The sequence below is a fragment of the Citrus sinensis genome, chromosome 5, assembly GCF_022201045.2.
Source record: "Citrus sinensis cultivar Valencia sweet orange chromosome 5, DVS_A1.0, whole genome shotgun sequence".
Taxonomy (NCBI): domain Eukaryota; kingdom Viridiplantae; phylum Streptophyta; class Magnoliopsida; order Sapindales; family Rutaceae; genus Citrus; species Citrus sinensis.
Genome location: NC_068560.1, coordinates 21,060,464 through 21,084,171, shown reverse-complemented (window position 1 = coordinate 21,084,171; position 23,708 = coordinate 21,060,464). Strand labels below are relative to the sequence as shown.

The 23,708-nt window shown below is 31.6% G+C and overlaps 1 protein-coding gene across 1 annotated transcript; it reads left to right on the top strand.

Annotated features, from left to right (window-relative positions):
* Positions 1–2,292: 2,292 nt before the first annotated feature.
* Positions 2,293–9,350, top strand: LOC102611554 (lysine-specific demethylase JMJ13). Its single transcript, XM_006471457.4, has 11 exons — positions 2,293–2,758; positions 4,308–4,692; positions 5,397–5,553; positions 5,633–5,852; positions 6,394–6,447; positions 6,531–6,610; positions 6,712–6,989; positions 7,128–7,523; positions 7,606–8,027; positions 8,208–8,477; positions 8,566–9,350. Exons 1-11 carry the CDS (start codon positions 2,756–2,758, stop codon positions 8,923–8,925), a joined length of 2,625 nt encoding a protein of 874 aa, XP_006471520.2. The 5' UTR covers positions 2,293–2,755; the 3' UTR covers positions 8,926–9,350.
* The last annotated feature ends 14,358 nt before the right edge of the window (positions 9,351–23,708 follow it).

The following is a 23,708-nucleotide window of genomic DNA, read 5'->3' as shown; positions in this document are numbered from 1 at the left end:
TGTTTAATGAAAATTATTTTTATTTTTTTTTGTCATTTAACTTTTTAAACTATAAATTTGTTAAGAATATTTTATTCGTTTTGAAAAATAAAACTATGGTGTATTTTGACTTTAATTATCCTAAATGTGTAATAAATTTTAAGTTTTTAATATATATAATATGTTATTTAATTTTTAGGATTTAACTACAACGTCTCAGAAACTGAGTATTGTTAGATGGTCAAAAACTCAAAATAAAGCCAACAAATGTTAACGCTTCATCCCATGACCTGTGCATCATTAGATGGTTAAAAATTTAAAATAAAGTCAACAAAAGTTAACAAAATCTAATCATTTGATAGTGCCTAATCTGTGAGGAACTGTACCCTATAGGTACAACAAAAGCTTAAATTTTATTCATCAATTACTTATAATGTATGTTGAAATTGACTTATGATTTCATACACACAAATAAAAAAAAATTAAAATTAGACTTACAACATGGTACGTTAGATAATCTCATATTAATTTATCAGTAATACAATACTTTATAAAGATGGTGTACAAAGTTTTGTTATAAATATGTCATAACAATTATATGAGTGTAACTATGACACATTACTCCACATCTTGAACACCGTTAAACAATCAAGAAATCATCAAAATTCGATAAAATTTGGTCATCTAATGAAGTCCATGATGTGGGTTACAATTTACTTAGTACCAAAGTCACAACCAAATTATATAACAAAATTTTATATCATTATTAAGTGTAATGTTACTTTATGATACTTTTAAATGTTTGGTTCAATATTTTTGATTAGTCACATGTGTTCAAATTTTAGCAAAAATAAGGATGACGTAAGGTCATTGTAACTTGCACCTGGAACGTTGACCTTATTGACATGGCTATTTTGTAGAAAGTGAAGAGGCAAAAAATTCAAAATTTCCTCTGGCCTCTATTTTGAATTTATTTAAAAAGATTTTGAATATCCTGGTTATTTATCTTATTTTCTTTATTTAGTATAAAAAAATTAGCGTTTTCGGATTAACAGAAGATTGAGCCGGCTTCAACTACTCCAGCGGCAGCTGAGCGGAGCCGAACCGTAGACTGGTGTGAACGTTGACTCGATTTACAAGCCGAGCCGCCAAAGTTTCATTTTCGCTGACTGTGGAAAACTAATCATTAGACCAACCTCCGCGTAACAAGTATAAGACGCTAAAACCAAAAAGTGGCCAATAATAATCTGCCACGTCTGCTAGATTGAGAAAATGAGTGTTACTTTTCATTGTTTTAGTAACAATGAGAGTCTTACCTGAAACCGGAAACAACTGTGGTTTCACCGATTTTTTTTTTTTTTTTTAAATTTCTGGTTTCACGGATTTTGTTTGCATAGGAAGGGATCTCTCTGCAGAGCGAAAAGCCTGACGCTCTGTCACTATATACGCGCGTGAAACCCACCGCAGACGCCAGCTATTTGCATTGTGGCACGACCCACAGTAATTCGGAAAACTCCTAAAACTGTCGCCTCGTTCTTCTGCCACGTGTACTTTCTCCTTCCCTTATTGGACCACTTGTCTAGTTCGTGTTCCCTTTGGTGTCACATCCTTTCACGTTTCCCGGTAAACACCCTCTCTCGTTGCGGATGCCAGTGTCAAAAGTCTAAAACAACCTCCTCATTTGTCCCTTTAAATGGTGACCAACCGTGGATAGATATGTAATTTTAAACAACAGACTAACTAACTTGAAGGTAGGTAAAACTGATTCTGTACAGGTCGGCAGCCTGATGGAACAGAAGTACACGCAATTAGGATCTCAGGCTCGCAGTGTTGATCGACCTTTTGACCGTTCAAGATACGTGGTTAAATTAAAATGGACGGTCAGATTAAGTCTTTTGACACATTCATACTACGGGCATAAACACACGTGATATTTCCGTCTTTTCTTGCCACTTTCGTTACTCTGACCGAAATAGAAACCACACCTCTTCGATAACACCGTCCCTCTTTTTCAGTAGACAGAAATGCCATTAATAATGTTGTCAATACCTTTTATTATATTTTATTCTCAGCCAATAAAATAAAGAATTGGATGGGTAAAATAGTAAATATACAAACAAAACGAAACGGGATGGGAGAAAAACGCGTTTTGGCCGGCTAGGCGTTTGGTTGAACCACCTAACAACCACCACTTTCGTTCCTTCACACTTCGCTTTTAGCTCTTAAATTTGATTAAATTAATATTTGCTTTAAATCATTTTAAAATTAAATAAATTAACTCTTAAAAGCAATAATGAACATCTATTATTTTATTTCTATAAAACTATAAATTATCCTCTCGTCGCTCTTTTTCGGTTTTCTAAAGCTTTCTCTTTCTCTCTCTCTCTTTCATCCACATTTTTCTCTCTCTTCCAATTTCTCGCCGGAAAACCACTTTTTCAGTCGAAAAACCGCTTTGTCCGGCGAGAACTTTGTCTCCGTCGCCGGAAACCGCTCATTCTGTCTATTTCAATTGCTTCCAAGCGATTCAATCCTTTGGCGTGACGAATTTCTCGAAGGAATTGGATCTCCAAAGTTTGGCTTGGTTTCGACGTTGCTTGATAGAATGTGGCTGGCGTTGAAGGCTCCGTTTTCATCTCTGAACAGATAAGGTCGTGATCTAGGGTTTGCTTTGCGGATTCGGTTCGAGTTTCGTTGTTTTTCATTTTTCTTGTTTTGTCTGTTCGTTGAATCGCAAGTTAAGACGGAGGCCTGTCGGGAACGATTGCGGAATGAAATGGTACGTGATTCATGCTTTCATTTGTTTTCATTTTTTCGTTCTTTTTTTTTTTGTTTTCAATTTCATTTTTTAGGTTTCTTTTTTGAAAAGTATAAGAATTTTTATTCGTTTATGCTGTTCAGATCTTACACATTGTTGTAATTTTATCACCATTTCTTAAACGTTTTGCTGTATTTTCATTTCCCTTCATTTTTTATAAATTTGTTTCGGAATTGCTGTAGTTATTTATTTTTTGATAATGGAATCAGTAGAAGGTTCATGACATATATCAATTTGGTAGATGCATTTCAAATGCAATTGAATTGATTCTGATGTCTGATGTAATTTTTTTTATACTAATTATAAAATTTAAATTTTAAATTTTCTTTTTCGGAATTGCACTGAGCGATCGCTGAACATAGGCGCCAGATGGATGGTAGGGAGATGCTGCCATTTCCCTTTAATATCTTTAATTTGTTGAACATTTGTTCTTGCTTTGATCGTTTGACCATTTGGATAAGATTGAGGGCAGTGATTTAACGATAACAATATTATTTTCTTTTAATTTTGAAAAAAAAATTATTGGGTTTTGGGAAAAAGGATATGGCTAGACCCCAGATGCGTCAATTTATTTTTGTTTGCTGTTGAAAATATGTGGAGGACGTATGGATGTATTAAACTGAAAAGATCAACATGGGTGCTGCAATTAGCCAATTACTCTTTTTTGACTTTAAAAAAACCGATAAATAAAATTTGATGTGGTCTTCTTTGGTTGACTTTTGGATTTATTCATATTTTGGGTTTAAATCTTCTTCCTTTCTTAGTCTTATTCTTCTGGGTAATTGAGATTTTATATCATGAATTGCATTCTAAATAAAGATGATGAAGTTCCTTGAAATTCCTTCCAGTCTTACACACTTGAGTTGTTTGCAGCTGTATTTTTCCCATTGTTAAAATTGATGGATCCAACTTTAAGTTTGTGTTGAATTAAATGATAAATGTAGATGCCAAAGGTAAGGTTTGTCAGGTTGCAGAACAAGGAATTTTGCGACTATTTCTGGTTGACATATGTGTGCTATCTGAAATCAATTTTTAGTGTTCCAGTATGACTCATTGAGTGGTAGTCATCCATAATTTCTCAGATTCTTTTAATGCAGTGGACATTTATAGTCATAGTTAGCTGAAGCTGTAAAATGTTGGTTGTGTCAAAGCTCTGTGAAATATGACTGAGAATTTTTATGGTGCAATTAGATTTCATTTAATAGTATTTATGCGTCAAAATTTTGTTTGGTAATCTTATGTTGAAAAATTCCCAGGTGAAAAGTTCTTAGAAAATGGTCTTCTAATTTCAATTAGCATACAAGTGATGTTGGCCACTATGGCACTTTGTTCTGTAAGGTGTTGTTTCCTTGTTTTGTTTCTAATATTATCGGTATTGCACAGTTTTACAAGAAATTTCAAACATTAGTTTTTTTTTTTTTTTTTAACTCATCTAGTTGTCTTATCTACTTTAATTTCTGCTGACATACTTGTTAACCTGAAAATATTGTTTTGTGTTTAATTGTGACAGGTTGAAGGGAAGGTATGTTTATCAAAAGAGGCTAGAAATGGCTTGGAATTTTTGAAGCGTAAAAAGCTTCAGCGAATGAAATCAGAAACTGTCAATGAGACTATTGGTATCTCCAATATGATGTCTAGAAGTGGAGGAGATGCTTTAAGAGCTTCAGCTTCATGTGGTATTAGATTACATGGTAACGCCGATTCATTTTCTCGGCCAAATACTGCACCAACTGGGAAAGTTGTCTTTTCAAAGCGCAAGGTGGATAAGTTTGACACAAATGATTTGGATTGGACTGAGAAAATTCCAGAGTGTCCTGTATTCCGCCCAACAAAGGAGGAATTTGAGGATCCTTTAGTTTACTTGCAGAAGATAGCTCCAGAAGCTTCAAGTTATGGTAATTTCCCTTCTATTGTTTATGTGAAATGAATGTTGGTTTTGTGTGATTTTGTTTTCAGCGTACTAAAAATTTTGTATTTATGAACTGAGTAGCCTCAACTTGAGGACACCATTTGGAAAAAATGTTTATATTTATGCTCAAGTATAGAACTAGTGGAATCTGTATTACTTGCTGATGAGCCTATTATATACCACAGTTTGAGCATTGAATCAAAATAAATTTCTGACAACCTTTTTTTTTTTCAGTCTTATTATTGTAGAACTCATTTTATTTTTAGATAAATAGTTTTAACTAGTAATTGTATAAGTGATTAAAAAGGGGTAATAATGTTAGCCTTCCCCCCCGGGTGCCCTAAGCATAATTGTCAGGCATTTGTATTCATTTTGAAGGCAAATTTTTGATATCTGAAAATCAAACGATTTATTATTTACACAATTCTTTGAGTGTTAGGAGATTGGGAAATCTTTAATCATAGAAATTGATTTGTATATCCTCGTAAAGTTAATCTTTTAACCCGTTCTGTTATCTGCCATTTTCTTGGTCAATATGGTAGGCAACCGTGTTTTCTCTTCTGTGGAAGATTTGCCTCATCCAATGTTTGTGATTATGGATATTGAAACTCTTTTCCAGTTTTCTTCTGTCCATATAGGTACTAGTTTGACTGACTTTTTCTCTTCTCAAACCTACACCTTAATTTTCAGGTATATGCAAGATTGTTTCTCCTGTGAGTGCATCTGTCCCTGCTGGGGTTGTATTGACGAAGGAGAAAGCAGGGTTCAAGTTCACAACTAGAGTACAACCTCTTCGTCTTGCTGAATGGGATGCTGATGACAAAGTTACCTTTTTTATGAGTGGCAGGTGAGTTTCTAACTCTTAACAAATATATTGTTTGACTTGAGTACTTTTTTCTAGGTATTGAGTAAGTGTAACTTTTCAGAAATTACACATTTCGTGATTTCGAGAAAATGGCAAACAAGGTTTTTGCTCGTAGATATTGTAGTGCTGGTTGTCTTCCTGCCTCGTACATGGAAAAAGAATTTTGGAATGAAATTACTTGCGGAAAGACAGAAACTGTTGAATATGCATGCGATGTTGATGGTAGTGCTTTTTCATCTTCTTCGGGTGATCCTCTTGGAAATAGCAAGTGGAATTTAAAGGTGTTGATTTCATTGCATTATTATTATTTTTAATCTCATTTTCTACTTTAATAGCATCACCAGGAAAATTCATTTTGAAGTGGAGTCATTTGTTGGTGCAATAGCTGATTGAGATTATCTCTTTCTTTCTCTTTGCTAGTGCTCATTTTGCTCCTTTTAATTCCTTGCCGAGTGTTACAACTTGGAATTTTGGACATTTTGTTTTACTAGCCTATGTACGCATGAGAATGAACTGTTGTAGTACAGATGTCTGACACAATAAGAAATAACCAGGGATGGAGAGGTAGCCTTAGTGTGAACAGTATAATGTTTGTAGCATATGACTTCTGCTCATATTCATCCAATTCTTGTTTCGTTATTTTATATATTTGACTGTACCTCCATTGTGTTTAGTACTTTTTTCTTCTACAATCCTGGATTCTTAGACAATTTTTGACTAATAGTGACATAAATATTATTGGGCCAATTTTACAATTATGATTGTCTTTCATGCATCCCATGCAATAAACTGACTAATTCCGGTTCCTCCGTGTATTTTCAGAATCTTTCACGGCTGCCCAAGTCTGTTTTACGTCTTTTGGACACAGTGATTCCGGTGAGATTATGATATTTCCTTGTATTTCAGGCTTACTATTTGTACAAAGTGTGTTCTCCATACTCATAAATAGTTTATTCCAGGGAATAACTGACCCAATGCTTTACATTGGAATGCTGTTTAGCATGTTTGCTTGGCATGTGGAAGATCATTATTTGTATAGGTATTTATTCCTGTTTTCAAGTTTAAGCACACGCCCAATATATTTCCTTTATGGCAAAAATGATCTATACCCTTTTATATCTGTTATATTTATTCTGGCAGTATTAATTATCATCACTGTGGGGCATCAAAAACTTGGTATGGGATTCCGGGTCAGGCAGCTTTAAAATTTGAAAAGGTGGTCAGGGAGCATGTCTACACCCGTGATATTCTATCAACTGATGGGGAGGATGGAGCTTTCGATGTCCTTCTTGGAAAAACAACTCTGTTTCCTCCAAATATTCTATTAGAAAATGATGTCCCTGTTTATAAAGCTGTTCAAAAGCCTGGAGAGTTTATCATTACTTTCCCCAGAGCATATCATGCTGGATTCAGTCATGGTAAGATATCTACATCTTCAGCTTCAGGAAGGAAATTGGTGAAAAAGTTCTAGTAGGAAATCTCATAAATATTGTTTCTGTATGCATGTCTGTGATACCATAATTACAGTTATCATTCTATCTTTTGTGTATGTGTAGGTTTCAACTGTGGTGAGGCTGTGAACTTTGCAATTGGTGATTGGTTCCCCTTGGGGGCTGTAGCCAGCTGGCGTTATGCACATCTGAACAGGATACCTCTGCTTCCTCATGAAGAGCTTTTGTGTAAAGAAGCAATGCTTCTGTATACGAGTCTGGTACTGGAAGATTTGGAGTATTCATCTGCAGACTTGGTCTCTCACCGTTGCATTAAGGTCTCATTTGTGAATCTGATGCGTTTCCAGCATCGTGCTCGCTGGTTGGTTATGAAATCAAGGGCATGCACCGGCATTTCTCCAAATTATCATGGAACTGTTGTGTGCAGCATATGCAAACGTGACTGTTATATTGCCTACCTCAACTGCAATTGTTACTTGCATCCAGTGTGCCTCCGTCATGGTATGTTATACTTGAGAGTTGTTCTTTATGCTAGAAATTGAATCAGTTGGATACTATGATGAACCTTAATTGCCTCTTCCAGATATCGAGTCTCTTGACTTCTCATGTGGGAGCACTTATACGCTTTTCTTAAGGGATGACATTGCAGAAATGGAAGCTGCAGCCAAAAAGTTCGAGCAGGAAGAAGGAATATTAAAGGAGGTTCAACAGAAAGCTGAAAGTGATGACTTGTATTCATATCCATTCTCAAAAATGTTTCATAGCGTTCGAGAGGATGGATACTCTCCATACTGTGAGATAAACATGGAGTTGAACCATAAGCCTGCTGCAAAAACTTGGAATCGGTCAGGGAAATCTGAGTATAGTTGTCATATCCAGCCTATACTGAACCAAGAAGCTGCAAATTTTAGATCTGAACATGCAGAAACTTCTGTTTCTGATGCAGCATCAACAATTTGTTCTTTTGTAAAGCCAATCGAAAGCTCATCCACAGCCAATAATGATGTAAGAAGGCTTCCTTACTGTTAAATGTGGTTTTGCTTGATATTCTCTCTCTCTCTCTCTGTTCATACGTACATAGTAGATAGTACATACAAACTTCTACTGAACCAAAAACCAACTACTAAAATATTTACTGTAAGAATTTTCTGAGTGCAAATTTTTGAGTTATTTCTTCCTGAGCAGGTACGGTGGCAATCTAAATTTAACTTAGGGATTCTTGCTGTTAAAAACTCCCCTGAAGAAGTATCACGTACCACATATGAATCTTCTCAAACTCGTAATGAATGCCCGAGTGCCAATGGCAGCAATTTTCACAGATCAGAGGTTGGGGCTGTAATGAATCAATACAGTGATGATTCTGATTCAGAGATATTTAGGGTTAAGCGTCGTCCATCAAAAGTGGATAAAAGATGTATGAATGATGTCACGTCTTCAACACATACTGAACATCAGGTATTATTTGTGGCATTCTCAGCTTGAATTATGATGTCTGAGATATGATAATAGAGAAATATGTTCTTACATGTATTCATAACTACAGGGGCTCAAGCGATTAAAGAAACTCCAACCTGAAGGAAGATGTGGTCAGTTGATGCTGACAGAGTTTCGTAGAACTGACGAATCTAACCATAAAAGCAGTCATACGTCTAACTATAAAGAAATGTCAGAACGTGGTTTGAAGGACAGGTTTGCCAGGGTTGGCGGTACCGTTCCTATTTCTATTAAATTTAAGAAGTTGGCCGATGAGGAAGCGATTAGTAGACAGCAAGAGAACTGCAGAAAAGAAAGGTTCCAGCATGAGTTTGGAAAAGCTACGAGGGAACCACCTCCTATTGAGATGGGGCCAAAACGCCTCAAAGTCAGAGGCCCATCATTTATAGGATCAGATAGATCAGATTGAAGTTTAGATTGAAGTTTAGATTGCAGCCTTTCCTTTCACACGCATCATCTAGAACCTGACTTTGCTAACTTCATTTTTCTCTAATGGGGTTCAAACAACAAGCAGACCAACACGCAGAAGATTGATTCAGGGAGCAGCGGCAAAAATTAACCAAGTTTAGGACACATTTTTATTCTTTGTGCAGGAGACCTCAAACTGGGGAAACCTGTGCTGACGATTCTTGGGGTTCTCAGGCCGGGTATTTTTCCGACTTTGGCAGGGGAGCCTTCATCTTCCTGCAAGGCTGAAATTAGAAATTGGGTTAGTATATTTTTATGTAAATTTTTTTTTCTTTTCTTTTATCAGTCAAATAAATTTTTGTAGGGCCTGTGGGGTATTCTCACTAGTCCTTTGATTTAAATTTCTTGTGTCTGCTGCTTCCGATTCCTCGTATTTTAGGTTCTTTATTCTTTTTGTAGCAATGGACTACTTGAATAAAATTTGCAGAGAAGAAAAATGCCCATTTTTTCTTCGGAATACAGAATCCATTAGTTTCCTATCAAAGACCTGCAAATTAATAAACGCACAAAAGTATCTATACGCAAGAAACTTAATAATTCATCCGACCAATTTAGTTAACTCATAGCATTTCAATACCCAATTAACCGAACAATTAGCAACCAAGTTGCATTTTCTACGAACAATTAGCAACCAAGTTGCATTTTCTACGAACAATTAGCAACTCGATTGCCTAATACGAACACGACATGAATAAATGTGTATGAGTCGTTAAATTTGATACGATATTATTTATTAAATGGGTCGAGTCTGAGTTGATAATTTTTTTCCGTATTAGGTTAGGGTTAAAGTTCTTAACCTATTTACTTGACTAATGACACCATTATATTTTGGATTTAAATTAATTTTTCAGTCTTTGTCATTAAACTCAAATATTAGACATGATTCTTTCTTTTTATTTTTTTTATTTTGGAGGGATGAACATATACATAGTATTTTATTTATAAAATTATATATATATATATATATATATATATATATATATATATATATATATATATATATATATATTTATTTATTTATTTAGAACTCATATTGTAAATGTATAATAGTTTGGTGTGCGTATGTTTGTGTATTTGCAAATATTTGATGTAAATTTTGATAAATATGTAGATATTAAATGAGTTATTAGGCAACCTATTTATTTTTCGTGTTAGATTGAGTCTCAATATTTTGACACAATTATTAAATGGGTCGTATTTGTGTTGATCTAAATTTGACAAGATAGGAAGCTGACATGATACGAACATGAGCCGATAACTCATTTTGCCAACTATAAAGATGAGATTCTCTTTTAATTTGAATTCTTGTGAATTTTAAAATATTTTGTGTCATGTGTCATTTAGTGATAATCTATAAACTGATTTTTTTTATAAAGAAAGAGTACTAGCAATAAGAATTTTACCATCATTTCTGGGATATAAGAACAACATTTTATGTATTAATTAGGGTTATTTCGGAAAAAAAGTGGGGTGTCATTAAATTGATCATTTGTTTTTGTAATGTTATGAGATATGTCTATTCACCATTGATAAAGTAGTAACGTGTGTTTTATACTACGAAATTTAAGTGTACAACAGATATGATTACGAGACTAACATCACAACCCCTTGAGAGCTAATATCCTTCGTTTACTATATAAAGTAGGGGTGGGCAAAAAAACCGTGGTCTTAAAAATATCGAACCGAACCGGCGGTTTTTTCTAATTCGGATCGGTTTTTATTTTTAAAAAAACTGAAATATATCATTTGTAAAAAAAATCGAAATGTCGGTTCAGTATTTGGTTCACTCAGCTGAACCGAAAAACCGAATTAATTTTAGATTTTATTCAAATCAACATGTGTTAAATTTTTTTTTTTATATAACCAAATATTGAGTTGAAAATTGCCTAAAGTTGATGTTGATATTGATGAAGATGGGAGAATGTTGTTGGCGTTTGTTTCTAAATTTTTTTTTTATTTTGTGTTGTAAGTTGTAATTGTTGTTATTTTTATTTGCCTTTACAACATTATGATTATGTTTATGTAGATGGAGTATTGGAGTTTGGTTATGTATTTTGAAATTTTAATATTTTATATTTTGTGAGTACCTTATTAGTAGTTAGTAAGATATTAGTGATAAAATGTGTTTTGAATACTTTGTATTTATTGTTAATATTTGTAATGAAATTATGATGAACTAATTATTGAAAAAAATTATTACATTTATGAGGCCCAATGGGCTAAACATTTGAAAATTCAAAATAAGCCTAATAAGTCAAGAACCGAAAAAACCGAACTAATCTAAAAAGATCCATTTGAGTTCGGTTTTTATTGAGTTCGATTCTTATTCGGTTCTTTTTATAAAATAACCGATTTAAATCGGTTCTACTTAATTTCGATCCGAACCGTGCCCACCCCTAATATAAAGAGAGGGCATGTTGTTTGTAATCAGTAACCATCAGATATCACCCGAAGAAAACCATGTCTCTCCTTTATATGTCAATTTTCAATAAACCCCTTTAGCTTCAATTCTTTATTTTATATTATTTGCATGCATGCTTTGAATACTTCCCAATTGGGGCCACAACATTTTAAGTTTTAACATTATGAAGGGGTTTGAAGAGATTTTGAAAGAGGTGCTAATAATTCCACTCTGAATCCTAGGCTTTTAAGGGCCTCGGCCGCGGGCCCCCTAAAAGGTATGGGATCTCGCCCGGTCCATTTGCTATGTACGTGACTTGCAAATTAAGATAGCTTGCCGAAAGTTCTCACTTAATTTAAGAGATTTAAATATTCACAATCTAAATGATAAAAAGGAGAAGAAAATTATGAAGAACAAGATATAACATATAATTTAGTTATTTGAAAACTGATGTAGGACAGTGTAAGAATTAAAATGGTGGTTCCCAAAGTTTATCTAAAAAAATCCTGTGTGGGTTATAAATAGCTTAATAAATTATATTAAAGATTGGTTAAAATCATTCACTAATTAATAAGACACAACAAATACCACCTCAGTTAGGATAAAATTAATTTTTTTAATAATATTTAGAATATTTAGTCTTATATCTAGAGCTAAAGGAAAAAAAAAATTGAAAAAAGTACCTTGCGAGCACGAATTATCCTAAAAAATCTTTGGTATCTCGTTTAAGGCAATTTACCATAAAAGCATTCTCCAGTTGTATTTTTGAAAGGAGAATTATGGTCTAATCGCAGTCTCATCCCTTTCTTGTGGGGTTCGAACTCTTAAAAACATTCTCTTTTGAATTGATTTTCAATCATTTACATTAAAAAAATGTTATGATGGATTTTTTTTTAAATATTTTAAAATTTCATTGATGTTAATTAATTAGTTTCTTAAAAATATCAAGTTTCGGTTTCATTATCTGTATTCTACTTTATTGAAGCAATATCTGTTAATTTTTTTTATTGATTCATAAAAGTATACACGTGAAAGAAAATCACATAATCCACTAATATATATGAGTGATGATACAACCATAAACTCATGTATAAACTTGTTTTTGTACAAACTGATTTAGCAGTAATTTATTGATTGAATGAAGATATAAAATAATAAAAATAATTAATGTGGACCAAAAGTTATAAATTTGTACAAGAGTTTGTGGCTATATTATTACTCAATATCTATTAGATAATAAATTTTATAATAGATAAAATTGGTATTCTACCATCCAATAAATGAACGCTACATCCATTAGGACTCAACCGTTAAGATATCTAGCATTACCTTTTTTTTTTAGAGTAGTAAACATAAGTATTTAATTAAATAAGCCTATTTATAATGTTTAGTAATTACACTTGTGAATGTCTATCTTTCAAGTTAGGTAAGTTTACCTAACACTTCGCCTCAAAACCAACTCATATCAAACTATTCTTAGATTTCGAAATTATATATATGAGCGAGCACATCCTCACTTAAACACTAAATTAAAAATATATATATGTTTCAATACATTAAAAATTGTGTTTTTTTATTTGTTAATGGCGTCTTCATTTTAAAGAAAACTGCTTGAAAACTACTCTACCAAACTCTTGGGGGGCAATATTTACACCTACCTTTAGTTATTTGTTTTAAATCATAATTATTGTTTCAATATCTCCATTGGGGTTAGCCGGTTTGGGTTAATAATTCTCTTTTTTTTTTCTTTTTTTTTTTTTGCTGTTTGCTTATGTCTCAATCTACTAAATGAGTATAAAACTATTAACTGGACGACTAATTAACAGGTTGGGCCAGCATAGCCTTGTTGGGTTTAATATCAACATAAAAGCAATGAAGGATTGATAAGACAATCCAACTTGACTTTAGCTTTTATTATTTACTCACTCACCCCAAAATGTTTGGCTTTTGAGACACTTGAGCTTTAACAGGAAAAGCATGTAATTCAATTATTTAACCTTAAAGCTAATATAACGTGTGCTATTCAGTCAAAGATAGTGTTTTCTTTTAACTAATGGGAATTATATTAGAGCAAAACACACAGTTTAGATTCACTCACTATAGGTTATCAATAAAAGAATTTAACATAAGCTGTATTCACAGGGCCAGCTAGCTGCCCCATGGCATACCATAAATCATAATTTCAATTTCCAATAAGAAAGAAAACTAAAAAGTGGGGCAAAGTGTTCCTATTTTGTGGGAGCCTACATCCTTTCTTTACCTTGACCTTGTGACCTTCATAAAAGTAGCACCATATTCCATTAATTGTGATTGGATTTGTGTTGTTTGTGTCAAAAAGTTTGTAGGACCAACTCAAACGCTACAATCATTTTAGCCTTTATTTGATGAAGAGAATAAAACCATGGAATGAAAGAAAGTGAAACATGGATGAATTTGTAGAATGAGAAAGGAACAAAGCAAAAAATTATATCTGGTAATGGGTTCTTGTCAAAATCTTCAAAATTTCTTTTCCATCACTAGTCTCTTAAGATTTGTAGGGCAATTCTCTAAGCTTCCCTTTGCTATAAGTCATTGGAAAAGATTCAAAATGTTTCCACTTTTTGTTTTTTTGTAAATAGGATCCTATACTTATAGCTGCTACTCAATTAGAAAAAGAGGACCTTACTTCTTTAAGTCATATTATGTGGGTTTGATTGGAAAATCGTCTTTTTAAAGTGTGGTCAAGTTTCTTGAGCATATTGTGTTTCTTATAAGGAAAAGCTACTTTGATATCATTTCTGCTTTAAGGTATTCAAAAAAACATAAATATTAGGGAATATTTGATGAAGTCTGCCACTAGTCATACTAAAATTATTATTTTAAAGTGCCAGCTATGTGGACAATTAAATCCAATTTATATTATATATCTATATTTATTTATCTATCTATCTATCTATATATCTATATATCTATATATCTATATATATATATAAAGTTGGGACTTGAGAAGGTGATGTGGCATCACCATTTCTCGTCTTTATATATTCTCTATTATCTAATAAATAGAAAAATTTTCTTTTAGATTTGATTTTTCATCTTCTCATAATTAATTTGATTGTTATTACACAATAACAATTATGTAAAGATTTTAATGAAGCATATTCTTTGTAATAAACATTCAAGGGGGAGTGTTATGAATTTATTAAAATAAATGTAGATGTTCATAACATATATCTCTTAGTCTCCCCACTATCTCCCATTAGTAACATTTAGCTTCCCTATACCTCTCACTATCTCACAAGGAATTATGATCCATAATTTTTCATTAATTTCATGGAGTGATTATGTAACTATAAAAGGAGAGCTCATTTTTTTGTTTTGTACACACACAATTGTAATGAATAAAATCATTCTATAATATATTCTCTCATTTTATTCTTTATCTTGCGTTGCTTCTTTATTTGCATTGCTGGTTAATAACTTTTTTTATTTTTTATAAGGCTGCCTCATCTTAAAAAAAAATCAATTCATATTTTTTATCAGTTTTATCAAGTATAAAGTAAGAAAAAAAGATAATACTAAATTCTTTTTTCAAAGCCGCGTGAAACACGGTTCTATTTTCTAGTTACATATAATTGTGAGAGTGAGAAGCAACTGCACAGGTGGCATAATCCTGTGATATTTCATGTGTATTATTTAAATTGTAGATAGATTAGACAATTTTATGTGCGTGCAGTGTTGAAGTATAACTTAAGCAATATCACCATCGAAATCGATACTCTCATGTGCACATTAGGAATAAAAATAACATAATTCAATTTGAAAATCTTTAACTGATGATAACTTCACTGCATTTTTTCTCTTTAATTCCTTCTAATCATTGTTAACAATTGAAGATAAACCTTCCTGCACAAAGAAGAATAGGAATTCCATTCTAATTAGTTCAATTCTAAATAGGACACGCCTAATTTCCATTATCCCCGTTAAGCACAAGAAATGAGTAGAACATTTTGGTAAGAGGTTAAACACTTCACTGCCTATTATATATGCTATTTTCATATCAAAATCATTTTTGAGATGAGATTCAATCTAGATTTAAAGAATATAAAATCATGGACCAAAATAATAATAATAATAATATAATTATGCCGTAGTATGATTCGATTATTTATACTAGAAGAGAGCCATAGGATCACAAAATATTCTGAATTGTGAGTGCCTAGCTCCTCAAAATTATTACTATTTTGAAGGAACGTTTGACCAATCATAAACTTCTTTGCAAAATCCCCGCTGAAGAATTATCAAGGATGCTATGTACCTACTTTTTTAATGATCAGTTTCATTATACCAGTGCTCAAAATAAAGAAATCAAAATATCTATAGCAATCTGTTGCATGAGACATTAACAGAATAAGAGTAAAGATAGAACTACACAATTCAATATGAAAATATTTAAAATGTGTTACGGACAATATTCCGCCTCAGTTAAGGATGAATTTTATGTTACACATATAAGGCTTAGATAGCCCTTAACGTTTGAGTTAGTTTGTTAGTATGAGTGAGGCCCATTGACTTCTATATCAGGACATAGCCAAACTCATGCACGAGTAGTTCCGTACTACTTTTCCATGTAACAAGGATAAGGAAAAAATGCATCGACTCTTCCACGTGACAAGGATGAGGAAAAAAGAGGTATCTACTCTTCCATGTGACAACGATGAGGGAAAAAGGCCTACCTGCATGTGACAAGGCGAGTCGAGAATATTATCACACATCGGCTGAGAATAGTTACTGAGTTACTAATATAAGTACTCCTCAGCTCTACTCATAATCTAACTTTCGAATATGATTAGGCCCATAAAAAAAAACATATTAATCACCATAATTTGGGATTTTGTTTTTCGATGTTTGCAATACTAATGTCCATGATATGAAATAATGGCAAAAAATTTGGCTTAGAATTGACTCAATTGAGAAACTTTGAGATCATATCTTATGGATCCTAATTATGTGATGCTTATGACTTTTATGGTCCTTGATGAATTAATTGAAGTATGGATTTCAAAGTGAACATGTGGGTGTTGAATTCTAGCATCTATCAGCACATCACTTGAAAACAAATTAAATCTACGACAATAGCCGTAAGATTTATCATACGGCTCTGCAGAAAGGCAACAAAAGGTAAAATTGGTTATTACATGCGAGTTTTTAGTTATACATACCCTCTTTAGAGATCCAATCATTATTGAATCATTAGATTATATACTCAGATTTTCCTAAATATTATTTAAACTTCTAGTGTATCTCATGATCATTCCTATCTATTTTCTCTCTATTTTTCTCTGACCTTTCAACGAAAATGAAAGCCTTTTGTTGTAATCACGTGGCTATGTTTTGTCAAACTAATTGTGTTCCAAGTTTATTACAACATTTCACTGCATCTACGAAATATAATTCTATAATTTACAGAAAGGGGATGTGAGAGGTGAAACATGCCGACCCCTCTGCAAATTTTCATTGACAATAAATTGTCCTGGAAATAGTGAAGCTTATGTCGGTACTGAGTATTTTTCTGGCTCAATTATTAATTAAAGCTATTGATGATCGTTGTCACCGGGTCATTATCAATATTCATCATCACATTCTATGAGTTCAAAATACATAAAAACTAAAATCACAAGATCATGTGATGTTCACTCTCATTTTGAGAAGTCAATATTAGCGGAAAAAATATTTTATTCTCTCTTGTGAAGAAAAATGTTCTACTATGTGTTTCATATGTAATGACAATACGTAAGAGAAGTGCTCCCACAATCTTAGATATGTGGACCATCAAAAGGCCGAAGAGTTGATGGGGTATTTTATTTTTAGAAATGGCTAGATCAATGGCCAAGCTAACAACATTTTTTAGGTGGGCTGAATTTCTTCTTCTTTTTTTTTTCTAATTCAATGCTTACATATTGTATGAGTGAATTTTATTAATAAAATGTAAAGCTAACAACATTTATTAGGTGCGTTGAATTATACTTATTTATTGTACGAGAGAACTTTATTAATAAAAAATTAAAGATACATCTAATAATACATAATGAGGTTTGTCCGTCAAAATATTTAGTTAATACATCATTTGAGATTATTTAAAGAACATATTTATCCTTTAATTGATAAAATCAAATAAGAATTTGATAGTTAGAGAGATGACATAACTAATTAAAATAAAAATTTTATATGGGTTTCAATTTTGTAGTTAAATTAAAAAAAAAATCTAAGAGAGCTTGGCCAAAGTTCCCTCTTTGAGCTTTGCCACCAGGCTAGACCCAAAGCCTTGTGGATGTATGCGTTGAGATAGGGGCGGAATAAGCCAAGTTTGACTAAAGAGACCAAAGAATTTATTACAAAAACTAAAGGGGTCAAAGAATTTATTACCAAAAAGATTAATATAAACTCGAATTTAATTAAGCAATTATCAATATAATGAATAACAAAATATTTCAAAAAGTAAGTAAAAAAAAATTCTCGTTTTTATTTTTATTTTTTAAAGGTAAAGAGTTTTTATTTATGGAGGTCTAGATTCCAAAATTATGAATATATATAAAAGCAGCGTTCATCACAATCAATTACCTAAATCCGGGAATAATTTAGATTATCAATTGTAAATTAAATAAAGAAGCTAAATAATAAACTAACCTTTTCAAAGAATAAAGTTGAAAAAATTAGAACTGGGAATTGAGGATTTTACGGTTTAGAAAGAGAGAACTGCCAAATTGAGTATTTGGGAGAAAATACAAGAGTCAAACATGGGCAACTATTAAAGTTAGCTTAATTTAAAGGATATACTTATGCTGGTATTTTGGTAAATACAAGTAACTTGAAGGATTTTATTTTAACTATCTTATTATTTAACTTAATAAATTGCATACTAATTTTTTTTTAAAAAAAAAAATTGTATAGGGGCCACAACCCATGCCCGTCTCTTCATGGAGCCGCCCCTACGTTGAGAGACAATATCTTAAAAATCAACCCAAATTTTGAAATAGAGTTTATATATATATATGCAATTAGTCCTCTAGTACGGTGTCTTTATTTTTTTTTCATGTGGACACACTTTATAACTGCGGGGTTTAAAACAGTTAGTTTTTAACTCTTTTAAACCGCATGATTTTATAGTTCATTTAATAACTAACTCTTTTAAATCGTACAGTTTAAAAATATGTCCGCATTAAAAAAAATGTGGATGTCTGAGAATGATTATATATGCACTATTGAGCTCGAGACCCTAATTTTAATATTATTTTAAAAAATCACCTAACTTGAGAAAACTTAACGGATGGATAAACGTTCAACAATAGTACTACAGACACTGATCTTGATAAGATCAAAGGTCTAGTCAGTAAGATCAGAGGTTTTAGGGTTTGAATTTTGTAAGATATGGTTTTGTGCAGAAGCCAAGTCCAAATGTCTAATGCATAAAGGTTTTAAACATATGCAAATTCAGCTACAGACCCAAACAACTACAATTTGGTCTGGAGCCCAGTCAATTTGATCGTTTACTCAATTTAGTAGACAAGATGATTAATTAATCCCCTTAGTCTAAATAAATGTACAATAATATCTTATTGTATGGAATAAAGACACCATATCGAAATCTGCTCTAAACAAAGGAGGTGATGATATAATATTTAAGGTATTAATGTAAGATTCCTTCTTGACCTCTCTCGTTATAGCAACAGCCTTGGGAAAATAAGATCAAATACCAAATAAAGAATTTGATTTTTGCTTCTCCATCTGACAAAAAATAAAAAATAGATGCTTCTATACACTACAGATTTTGTATTAAAAATTCATGAGAACATGTGTGTTTGAAACCCTAATTCTTGTTACCGAGAAGAGGTTGACATTGATCTGATTAATTAATTGATTTTTTTATAATAATCACTGCATTAATAATATGACGAAGCTCATAGCTACTGAAAACAAAATATTGTCAGTCTTCTATTTCTGTTCTGCGTCGGTAGCTGCAACAAACTTTGGAATTTATTAAAATTAGAAACATGCACATTAACATAATCAACACTTTCGTATATAAACAAATTATTTGTTTCGTACATAGCTTCCAGTGCTGTCGGGAACCCTAGGAAAGCCAAATATTAAATTATAAATCGATCTTAATACTTGTTATTTCATTAATATTTAAGCATTTTATACATTCTATGGATGACCCCTTGTAGTACTAGTACTAACCGTAGCTTAAATATTTATTAATTAAAAAATTTTGGAGTTATTTTGAAAAGTCAAGGAATTCACTGGATGAGGATTGAGTTGATTCATTTATTAATTTTTGTTTATTGGAGTGTTTCAAGGAAGTAGGATCAAATGTCTTTTTTTTTGCATGGAGATCCCCATATGGCATCTTGTTGATCTCAAGATAGGGCTTAATGTAATAAGCAAGTTAGAGACAATGTAATGCACTGATGCCTCAATGTTTAAGAAAATTAATATTATTATTAGTTTGGGTAGTCAAAACATAATCAAGGTTCAATTCTATTGAGCACCACTCACTAGTTCTAATTTCTTCACTCTTTGGCTCATTCCACTCAAATTTTAATGATTTTTTTTTAATTATCTCTCTACAGAAGTAGGAGGGTTGACTGAGTTCAGATTAATTTTTTTATCCTCTATTTCCCTCAAGATTTGAACTTGTCTGGTCAATCAAATAAAACTATATGAAAACCACTCAAGATCTTCGAAACACCAAATTAATTACTTCAAAAACTTTAGAATTAACATATTCTAAAAGAAAATTTGAACAATAATCACTAATAGGGTAATTTGAATTTTTGACTTACACGATTCTAAAAAAAAATTCATTAATTGATTTCATGCAATTCAATGGTAGATAAAATAGATGAGTTATCAATATCAATTTCGAATGTTACTCATCCATATGAATTCTGCCTATTTAATAATTTAAATTTATTGAAGTACTGTTACTTACTTTACATATTTTTTTAACAATATATGATAATGGAAGGGAAGGTGGGAGAGTTGGACCTCGATGATCAATTTATGAAAATAGAAAGGCAAAAATAGGCGACCAAGAGAAATGGGACACAAAAAGCAAATATACATGGTAAAGTTTTGACGATTACAAATGCTTTATAATTATAATATTTATAGCTCAGCAATACACACATGGTTTAATAATAAAAGGTCTCAAAAGCTTTTTGCATCGTCTTTCAATATGGCCAATATAATTGATTCTACAGTTTTCACCAAAAGGGCAAAAAAATAAACGTTTTCTTCCAGCAACTTGTGGAACTAAATCTATGATAAACAATAAATATTTCAGTGGAAACTAAAAAGAATTTTGAAAATTACGGGAATAGCCACAGCCCTTTCCACGCCTAGAAATGTAGAACCAATAATAAATTAAACGTAGGACACTTTAGTACTGGCTACGGCTTACAACTCAAAGCTCGGCCATTTTCTTGCTATGTTTAATAATGAAAGGAAAAGGATACTCAGGTTTTCAGAACGTTTCTCAAATATATCGTTATGAATATAAAAATTCTCTTTCAAAATATTTTATTCATTTGGCCACATCAAATATGTCGACAAACTCTTATCTTCTGAGATCAATATGATGGTAAGATCGATCTCACCAAAAGATCAACGAAAAAGCTACGTCCACCGAATTCATTATTACAGCTCAAAATTAAAAAGAGATTTATGCTTTCATTTTTTAAATGTTGTGGTCTACTTCTATATTTAGGTAAACTTTAGTGTTCTATTATGTATTTTTTTTTCATTAATTGATATCCGACGATTAAAAGAAAAAAAAAAGCATCTGAAATTGAGAAATAATAAATAAAAAGGGCGCATTAGACGGTGGAGAATTAATCCGACCTACAAAATCAAGTCAAATGATAAAATCAACCATTGCTTATTTGAGGACGCACATGATTAATTATTTGACAGAGCAATTAAAGTTGTTTTACCGACAAAAGAGGTCAAGTTAATAGGACCAACTTGCAGTCTTGCCTCACTCTATCTATCAAGCCAATTACCAAACAAAGGTGTCACAAATTCATGTTAAAATTCAACTTACATGCAATAACTTGTCATCTTATCATTTAGATCTATTCATGAAAAAAATCATAAAATTTCAAAAAGGTTTCTGAGCAAATTAAAGAAAACACTTTATTACATCCTAAAGGTATCGTTATTATTATTATTTTTAACTCATATATGTTCTATTTGCTACAGTTAAAATGGAAATTGGAGATAAGGTTGTACAAATTAAGGAGTTCTGCACTTACGAGTCACAATATATTGTCATAAAAGTAGATGTTAGAATTTGATTTCAAATGCTCATAGATTTACGAACTTTAGAAACATTACAATTGCAAATTAATACCTTTGATCATAGGTGCCTATTCTATCAAAATCAACCGACAATCATTGATATAGTAACGTGCTTTGTTAAGAATCATATTATTATACCTAATACCTAAACGGTTGAAGAATTAAAAGTTTAATCTCGGTTGAATGGTATCAGCATGAATATTACACTGAAAACAGACCATAGTAGTAAATAAACAATCAACGTTGTTTAAATCATGAAAGCTATAGAGGTACATGGTTCTAACTCAAAATCAAACTTAAGAGTTGATAGTTTGACTATACCTAATGTAGTTAACCCAAGATTCATTATCAACCAAATGTGGAATAATATCTCTAACACTTATGTGCAAGCCAGCCTTTTAACCTAGTCCTTACGACGTGGTGAGATAGTGTGGGGCCACTCGTACATGAATCTGGGTCTAATGGCATACATAGGTCCGTGATTTTAACTCAATTTAAAAACTAGCTCAAGAGTTGAGGGTTGTTTAAGGTTCTATTTGGTATTGAGCAGAGGCGAAGCTAAAATTTTTTTCAAGGGTGGGCGAAAATTACTTTCATAATTATGATTTTTTTATTCTTTTAAAAGTTAAACCTCAACTATACATTCACAAGCAATCTCTACCAACAAAAAGATACACAAACGTATCTACTAAATTAACTAGTAGTAAAAGAGTACAATACGCATTTTATTGAAAGGTTTATGCGGGGATAAATAAGAATGAAAAAAAGTTTATCTTTAAATTTCAAGTAATATAAATAGAAACTAAATGGACTTGCAATTTGCTAAGCATTTGATTGAGAGAATTATGAAAGAAAAGAATATGAAGTTTCTCATGAATCAAAATATTGAACTAAATCATAATATTGTATTGAAATTGAACCTAAGACGATTCTTTTTTTAAATCAAATTCTTTAATTTCAAGAATAAAAGAAAAATGCAAGCATTTAATATTGTGTTCTAATTTTTTTTGTTATTAAAGTTGTTTAAAAGTGAGAGAGGCGTAGATGAGAGAAAGAAATTGAGTTTGAGATTACTTAAATTAAAAAGTATAAAGAAAAGTTGGAATGTTATTAAATTAAATGAAGATATTAATAATATTATTATGAATGAATCTATTTAATTAGAAGGACTTATTTAAAATTTTACCAAAGTTTTGGTAGTTGTAACTTTTAAGCAATAATAATAAAATTTTTAATAAACACTGCTCTAATTTAGAAGATAAATTGATTTGATTTATTACTTGTATGATAAAAAATACATATTATCTTCACTATTTTTGTTAAAATTATTACTTAAAGTTATATATATTATACACTATTAATTTTTATTTCATAATTATAATTTCTTCTAAAACAGCTATAGGTTAAGTTTACAACATTTCAATATCAAAAAAGGCCTACTACCATATATATTTACCATATAGAAGTCCATAGATTAATAATACATTCATATAATTTTCAATTTATCATTATGAAGAAACAAAGACTCGTTGAAATATCTCAAAATTAATGGTAAATATAATAAATTTTATTTAATTAAGCCTACAAACATAAAGAGAAAAATTGATTTTAGTATCTTTTGTATCCTTGATAAATTAAACTGTAAATGGCTTTTTAACCCATCAAGACCCAAAACAAAGTGTGGCTCACTTTCTTATACATCAATGCTTTCTACTAGTCAAAAGAAAAAAAAATTGCGTTAATTATATGATGAAAATAAAAATTGGGTAACATTTCTTATTTGTTTAAATCACTTCCTCGCTTAAAAGGAGTAATGGTAATGTTGTTTTGAATGGGACTTCTAATACGCATTGTAAGACAGAAATTAATTAAAGGTGAGTCAGTAAAGGTAGTTAGATAATTAGGTTTTTTGTCATGTCAAAATCCCATATACGGTATGGTGTTTTATGTCAAGTTAGTAAAAGGGTTGGATAGCACTC

Bases quoted from the DNA above. Each gene is read 5' to 3' on its own strand.
- LOC102611554 (XM_006471457.4), top strand. The intron at 5,853-6,393 runs GTGTTGATTTCA...GTGTATTTTCAG, and splicing joins ATAGCAAGTGGAATTTAAAG to AATCTTTCACGGCTGCCCAA. The intron at 8,478-8,565 runs GTATTATTTGTG...TCATAACTACAG, and splicing joins CAACACATACTGAACATCAG to GGGCTCAAGCGATTAAAGAA.